Here is an 8,337-nt window from a genome sequence, read left to right as displayed (position 1 = left end):
GTGGGCGTTCGGTTTTGATTTTTTGAAGGTGAACACCAAACACCGAATCAAACTAGTTCGGTTCGGTTCGATTTTTTAAAGTTCGGTTTAGTCCGATTTTTCGATTTTCGGTATTTATGCCCAGCCCTAATCTAAGGACCTGTCTGGCCATGAGAATTTCACTTTTTTTCGATTTTTTTTTTTTTAACTTTATTTGACAATCAGTGTTCAGCCATAAGAATTCCAAATATAACTTGAAGTTGTATTTGAAATTTGAAAAACAACTAAAACCTTGTTTTCGCATTTTTACTTTTTTCACTTTCAATATTCCTATATTCAAACAACCTTATAAAAGTTATAACAAAACACAACTCCATCTTTAACTCCAACTTCAGCTCCCATTTCAAAATTCCAAAAGAAGTGGAAAATATTTAATTTTCATGGCCAAACGCCTACTAATTTTTACACAAAACCAATGAATATATTACGTTATATGTCTTTTACATACACTATCAGTTAACCATGACTATAACTTGTATGTTTTATTACCGCAACTTATGCCGTAATTAGGCGGAACTAGGAGGCGCAAGAGATTCATTCCCTTCACTGCAAGATTACGTTGTCTATACAAATTTAAAACTATCTTCTTCTTTTTTGTCTATATAGCATATATAGGAGCCGTTTGGACATGGTTTAAAATCATGAGATAAAACCATGATTTGAAATCATATTTGGACATACAATTTGAATTTCTTAAGTTGTATTTTTTCTGATAGACATAAAAACCCTACAAGTTGTGAAAACTATTAAAATATTCTCAATTCTTATACAATCTTACCAAATGAGCAAGTCATAATTCATAATAAAATTAATACGCTACAAGAAGGCCTTTCTAAAAAATACAACATCAATTAATCAAACTTTAGTTCAATAAAAATGAAAATTTAACATAAATAGAAATGTAACTACTCTTTAATATAATCCTCCCATATGGTAGACATAAGTAAAGGTTGGTAAATGATTAGGCCTTTATAAAAAATACAACATCGATTGATCAAACTTTAGTTCAATAAAAAAAAAAATCAACTACTCTTTAATATAATCCTCCCACATGGTAGACATAAATAAAGGTTGGTAAATAATTAGTGGAAGTAATTGTTAAAAATATCTACCAACTTATGAGTCTTTTTTTACAAAATATAAACTTATGAGTCAAGTTTTATATTTAAAATTTTTGAAACCATCGTTTGAAACCCCAAATTATGCCTTTTTGGATGATTTGGGCTTTCAAGCCATGAGATGAAATACATGTCTAAACACTGATTTCATCTCATGGTTTCAAACCATGATTTCAAATCGCATGTCCAAACGCCTACATAGAATTCCCTTGGCTATTTGTATCTTCTTTTATATTTTAAATCCCCATAATAGAAATCCTAGCTCCACCATTACTGCTAACACCCATGCAGGCCTAAAATAATATGCACCCCACGACCATTTAACTTTTCAGATGAAGCAATTTATCCAACACAAAAACCAGAGACAAATTGAAACAAAATTCATGTCTGCACCCTGCAAGTAGATTTTCTTCCACAAAAGGAACATAAAAGATCCTGAACATATTTTTAGCACTATTCTCCTCCATCAACTAAAGTTAATATATATTACATTTTTTCCAAGGACAATGACCTCTGCCCTCTTTTCTAAGCCTAATATCTGCAAAAACCAGAGAAGAAAAAACTTTGAACATTCTTACATGTAAGCATTTGTGTATCATATTTCCTAATTTGCCAAGTTATGTTAGCCCGGCTACGTGGAGGATCTATTTCTGATATTCTCTATTCTTGCTATATGTAGTTATGTACCACATCAGTGAAAACCTTTAACTTAAACGTGCTGCCTTTGAAGTAGACTTGTATACCTAAACGTGTATCCGGACCTATATAACTTCAGATACACTGCTCGTTACTGCAGATGCGAATGGACTGTCTGGCAGGTTGTCTCGTTGATTGCTGCATTAGTACAAAACAGAAAAGACCTAAAATGAGCCCGAGCGAAGTACACAGTTCAATTTGCCAAGATATATGAGGATTAAGTCAACAATGAAATTCGGAACATGAAAATGACTCACAAACCCCACGATTGGACAACCTAATCAGTAACCAAAACTGTCATGTTACACACAAAAATTAATCGTGGACCTACCTTCGAACTATTTGACATACGTTTTGGACCTGTCTTCAGGAAAATTATGCAGAGACATAATGCAACGTAAATACTCTAGGCTCTTTTGGAACGATATGACAGCAAATGGAAAGACAAGGTAAAAACATCCAGACAATCATTTTTTTAAAACTTTTTTTTTTTTTTTTTTTGGATAACCGTAGTGTCCAGGCCAGCTTGCGCGCACCTAGACTAATTCCACAGGTCACCTGCTACCTCCCACCAACACAAGTAAGGGTGGGCATAAATCACCGAAAACCCAATTTCCGAGCAAAACCGGGATTTACCCTGTTGAAGTTTGATTTACCATGGACCAAACATTGAAAGTTCAGTATTTGATACTACTTTCAACTACCGACTACTGAAATCGAATTTTGGAAATACCAAACCGAATAACGAACGCTCACCCCTAAGCACATGTACCGGATAACCCTGTCCACTAAGGCTGACATAGCTGGAAAGAAATCACCTAGTATTTTTGTCTTTTCTGAGATTTGAACCTGAGACCTCATGGTTCTTAAAACCCACTTCATTGACCACTAGGCCACACTCTTGGGTGCTCATTTTTTTCAACTTTTTAAAATCGGTTGCCACGCAAGCAACACCAAAGTAAGAAGAGAGGACTTGTTATCAGATTTTAATCCAGAAAATACTGAGAGATAATGCAAATTCACTAGCATCAGAACCAATATAACACCAGTGTATACCTCTCATCATCAGCATCATGGCTTCCTGAATACTTGAGGTTATCTTCGTCCGAGGACCCGCTGTTCCGAACATCTAATAGATGGCTGGAACGTTCTGCTGACATTTGCAGTACAGAAAATTACTAAATAACTGAAGGTATGTATGTAGCTAAAGTAAATAACAAAAACAAAGAGTGTATATACACACGTTGAGAAATGTTAAATTCGTCCATGGGAGGGCGAAAATAGGACAGAGTGGCCATGGGTCTTCGCGATAACTGCAGTTGTGCAAGTCGCCTAGACTCAAGTTCAAGGACTTGCTCTTCCATTAAATGTTTCCTTAGCAGTCTGGGGGACTTAAATCCTGTTGGCAGTCCATGATATGTATTAGATAAAAGAAAGCAAATGCAGAGAGCAGAAAAAAGCTGAATTTATAAAATGGCTTTACAAATATGGATGTTCATTCACAAGCTTCAGGCAGTGACATGCAGAATATTTTGTAAGCCGTGTTCGACATTTAGAGAAGTGAACAAATGAAATAGAAACATTAGTTTTTCAAAATTAGGGTCCTAAAATAGCTTATGTTATGCTGATTCTCTGCTATGTCGATTCTCAGTTTGGTGGATATTAAAGGCTCGATTCTCTGCAGTATCTAAAATATTTGCAGACCAACAGATCCAGATTACTTTCAAACCCGTGACCTCTGCTAGGAAAACAACACGTTTAACCACTGCACTAGGAACATTGTTGGTCAAGTGGAGTCATTTTAAGTTACCTACACTTATTTGTTATTTTTTGCATATGATTTATATGTATATTTAGTAAAAAAAAATTCTATGAGGCCATAGGTGCATCCACCCTGCTAGAAGGATTTAAAAAAACTTCATTCAGTCTACAATTGAGCAAAATTTCAGGTGCAAATTCTTACTTGCGTGACGCCGAGAATCAAAATCAGCATGCTCTAAGTGGTAAAATATCGATGACTCCAGCTTCTCCGGGTACTTCCTGCAGGAGAGGAAATAAGATTAGAAGAGAAGAAATATTGAGCTAAACAGGAATGATCATAGTGAACTAGTAGAAGTATATCATATCTACAATAAAAACTATATTCTTTGGTAATACCAAAATAGTAAAGACCAGTAATGATGAACAAAATGCAATAGTAGGAGTGGCAAACCAGCGGGTTGGATCTGATATGGGCGGGTCGAAAACGGGTTAAACAAAACGGATGTAATATCCGCCCTGCCTGTATTTTACACGGATAAAAAATGGGTTAACCAACGGATAATATGAATATCCATATTATCCAAGGCTTGACGAATAGTCAAGTGAGAACACAAGCTAAGAGCCAAAATAAGTTTAGACTCCGATAAAGCAAGAACTCATGATAACAACAAGTAGACAAATAGTTATTGATGGATATCCATATTTTTAGTAGATAATATGGATAATATCCATATTTGATCTATTTTTAAAAAGTTGGTTATCCAACATATCTAATGGGGTCGGATTAGATGGTTACTTATTTTTTAAAACCATTTTGCCAGCCGTATGCAGGAGCAATTCACTTCATAGCTACAAGAGAGTTCAAGGAAATGGAAGAAAAGAAGAAGCTGAATTCTTTGTGCAACACAAGGCTTCTCTTACTAAAGCATCCATAGAGTTACAAAGGCCATCATATTCTAGAAATCTAGACGTGTCATAAGGTATTGGAGTATGATTAGAACCGATAGAGCATGTAAGAAAAGAGAAAGCCGTTATCCAGGTTGACTTCAACCAAGAGCCTATAAAAGTACCTTTCGGGTAGCTTTGGCTTCTCCCTATAAGGTTTGACAAGGACCCGAGCACCACATACATAATGTGGATTTCCTGTTGACAATACCATTTTTACGGTATCCGCGCTGAAGAAGGTAACAAATCCAAACATCCGTTTCTGCTGACACGGCATTCTTACGTCTTGAACTGGCCCGAAAGTGCTGGAAACAAAAACCAAAGATAATCAGAGAAGTATCGAATGCTAAATAAAAGGCAAAGCACATAAACGTCAAATGTTGGGTTGCATACTTGAAGTAATCAGAGACATCTTCCTCCTTAAAAGTGCTCTCAGCAGGGAATGTCAAATATATTTGACGTGAACCATTAACAATAGGACCCGGATTACTTCTTTCACCATGAGGGTCCATGTACCTTGATGCATCTTCAGCCAGTACTACAGAATGTTGTCCATGAGGCCTGTAACATAGCATCCAAACATATTAGAAATTACATACGATTGTTTGACTAAGGGAAAATGACAAAATGGTCCCTAATGTTTGAGGGTAGGTTCAAATAGTCCATTAAATATGCATTGAACAGTTTTGGTCCCTTAACTTAGTCAAAGTTAACACTTTCAGTCTCCGTCAAATATTTAACAATATATGTTCGTTAGATTTGACAGAAGAAGTCGAAAAAGAGCTTTAACCAAAAACGCCAACAAAGTCTTATCAAATCCTAAAATATGCAACACAAAAAATTGCACTAGACGCTAAAATATATTAAAAAGAACAGCAGAAAGTACACCTAAAAAATTAGCACCACACTCCAGAAATAAATTAAAAATAGCATAAACTACAAAAATTGTACGTCTAAATGTGAGTTCCCCATTATTTCCTTTTCTTTTATTTAGTTTCCGTCACATCTAATAGACAGAGTTTGGTAAATATTTGACAGAGAGTAAAAGTGTTATCTTTTGACAAACTTAAAGAACCAAAACAGTTAAGGGCATACTTAAGGGACTACTTTGAACCTACCCTCAAACATAAGGGACAATTTTTGTCGTTTTCTCGTTTAGCTAAATAAGCAAAAATGCAAGAGTCCAAGTAAAACACCTTTCAATAAGATGAACAAACTTCAATCGAGCAAGAAGCTTTGTCAAATTATAGCCAGCTTTACCATGTCTTTGGCTCTCGGTTAGATACCCTTCCGCTTGGAGAGTTCTCCCATACTTCTCATAATACATCATGGGCAGGGATGCAATTGAAACAGGATGCCCTTTCTTATATTTCAAGAGCTCCGTTATCTCTAGCTCTAATTTCTCTAGGGAACCAGGCGAAAGTACTTCGTCTTCATCACCGTATTCACATATATTAGGGTCAATCATATGCGAGTAGCTCTCGGACAATGAATGACCGTGAAAGTACCGACAGCTGGTACCGTTTCTACAGAACCCCTTGTTGAAATAGTGGCAAGCCTTGACCGGAAATTTAAGTGGACTCAGAAAATTTCTGCTGCGCCTGATAAAGGATGCTTCTGGATAGCAGTAATCACTTGGGTAATTTAAATTTTCAGAGTCCAATGTTTCTTCGTGCCGGAGGAACTGTTCCAGAGGCTCATAGACGGAGTAGGGAGTTTCAGTTAAATAAGCCGATGAAAATGAACATGGTGAAAGAGGTGAAAGGTGTGAAAATTGTAGTACAGGATCTGCTATATTGACTGGACTAATAGAAGGATTGCGAAATGCTGGAGTTGAGTTTAGTTTAAGTGCATCTTTTGCTTTTTGGATCACGTTGTGAATTAAGGTATCAGGGCCTAATGCTAATCGAATCATTTCTTGATCGGGATAGTCTTGCAAGTAAATATAGCCAATAATCTTCCTTGTAACATGTTCAGGTTCAACTCTCATGATTCGTTCATGCACAAGTCTCGCTGCCTCAAAAGGGTCCATTGCAGCGACCTACTGTATCATGTGTAACAAAAAGCAAAAAGAGGCTGTTATAAGGGATACCATGTATAAGCCAAATAACGGTACACACCAAATGATCGTAGGAAGCAACACAAGCAAGCCAACAATGAGTGTCTAATACCATATATAGCTGTTATATTTACATAATATCTCAACCAACAGAGAACATTACATATGAGCTAACACTGCTATGGAGTACCCGTAAACAAAGGTAGATGAAGTGTCTTTTTTCATGACCAAGGTGGTTGAAGTGTACTGCCTATGGGTTCAACCGAACTAGTGGCAGGATTTTCACTAAGGGGACTCAAAATATAAAGAAGTAACCACACAAATAATTCATGGAGATTCAACATATAGTATATATACAATAATTTTTTTTTTACCTATCTAAATCCAGCGAAGTGGTGCCAATTTGGACTAAGTGGCTCCACCACTAAGATGAACCAGAGTATTTTGACAATAGATATATATGTGAAAAACTACTAAAATTTCAACAAAATATTGTCTATTTAACCACTCTAAAAACCTTAAGGTTCAACTACATTTTCAAAGTTGAATTTTTTTTCTCTTTTTCAGAACGGGGGAATAATTAAAACTAGAACATCCTCAGTTCATGTTAAAAGATGACTTCTTTAACAGAGTAGTTGAAACAGAAACAACAAAGGCTGCTTATTTCCCATTTGTATATAATCAACCATTTTCATTTATGGAGATGAAGAAAAATGGAAATGACAGAAAGAAAAAATAGGTACACTACCAAGGGAAGAAAACACACTATAATTTTTTTTTTTGGAATAAGAACACACTATAATCTTTAAGAAATTATTTTCTTAAAATTTGGCCAAAGAATTTGTCAAATATCAAACATCACTCAAGGCCCTGAATCTAGAGTAATTTTGAACAAGGGAGACAAGCAAAATCTGTTTATTTTTTTTCTTCAGATTTTTGAAGAGTCCAAAAGGAGAATAATACTACACACATAATAACACACTGACAAAAATTACAGTCTTGACAAGTGTAAAATTAAATGGAGAAACAAGAATGGCAAAAAGCTGAATAAATAAACAAGAAAAAAAGAGGAGATTCAACATACCCTTATAGGGAAAGAAAGAACTTTCTTTGTTTAGAAACTGAACAGTCAGAGTAAATCAGACATATATGCTTTCATCACCCTTTGAAGAATGTTTTACAGAAACAACACCTTTTTTTAACACTCTGGCAAGTTGCAACTGCTTGCTTTCATCACTTCAAATACACTAGGATAAAGTGCTGACTGATTCAAAAAAGAAAAATCTTGTTTTTATTTTTATTTTTATTTTTATTTTTATTTTTTATGGTTTTGAAATCCAGCTAGCAGTTACCAACCCAAATTATTTTCCTAGATTTACGAAGGTTGAGTACAGCTAAAAATCATGTAACGTTACAAAATTACCCCCACTACCATAATGAACTTCTTTTTTATTTTTATTTTTGGGGAAAGATAATTATCCATTAGACAACTTTCGGAGATTCCAATGTTTAGAAAGAGTAAAAAAAGCAGATGCATTGTCTTTTGTCCCACCCCATGGTTTGGTCTCTTCTTTGGATCAATTTGATTTTTATTTGGTTCAAATTACACAATATGGGATGGTTTGATTCTTGGATTAAATTATTTCCGGATTATAATTCTGTAATTATAATTTTTGACTTATTTTTTTGATTCGGGAGATGGGATAAAATAATTTCAAA

The 8,337-nt window shown here is 35.1% G+C and overlaps 1 protein-coding gene across 4 annotated transcripts; it reads right to left on the bottom strand.

The window, feature by feature from the left end:
- Nucleotides 1-1,447: 1,447 nt before the first annotated feature.
- On the bottom strand, nucleotides 1,448-7,923 carry LOC132036038 (zinc finger CCCH domain-containing protein 18-like). 4 transcript variants are annotated; one of them, XM_059426260.1, is made up of 8 exons: nucleotides 7,809-7,923; nucleotides 5,756-6,600; nucleotides 4,953-5,120; nucleotides 4,685-4,864; nucleotides 3,817-3,893; nucleotides 3,097-3,252; nucleotides 2,910-3,006; nucleotides 1,448-1,991 (listed from the first exon to the last, which is right to left on the bottom strand). In XM_059426260.1, the coding sequence occupies exons 2-8, from the start codon at nucleotides 6,589-6,591 to the stop codon at nucleotides 1,919-1,921; spliced, it is 1,587 nt and encodes a 528-aa protein (XP_059282243.1). In that variant the 5' UTR covers nucleotides 6,592-6,600; nucleotides 7,809-7,923; the 3' UTR covers nucleotides 1,448-1,918. The 4 variants fall into 4 exon arrangements, with proteins under 4 accessions (XP_059282243.1, XP_059282242.1, XP_059282241.1 ...); XM_059426259.1 differs by having other exon boundaries at nucleotides 7,703-7,840; XM_059426258.1 differs by having other exon boundaries at nucleotides 5,756-6,603; nucleotides 7,703-7,838.
- Nucleotides 7,924-8,337: the final 414 nt, after the last annotated feature.

This window comes from Lycium ferocissimum, chromosome 11 (genome assembly GCF_029784015.1).
Source record: "Lycium ferocissimum isolate CSIRO_LF1 chromosome 11, AGI_CSIRO_Lferr_CH_V1, whole genome shotgun sequence".
Taxonomy (NCBI): domain Eukaryota; kingdom Viridiplantae; phylum Streptophyta; class Magnoliopsida; order Solanales; family Solanaceae; genus Lycium; species Lycium ferocissimum.
The sequence above is the reverse complement of the archived record's forward strand: the minus strand, read 5'-3'. Positions and strand labels throughout refer to the sequence as shown.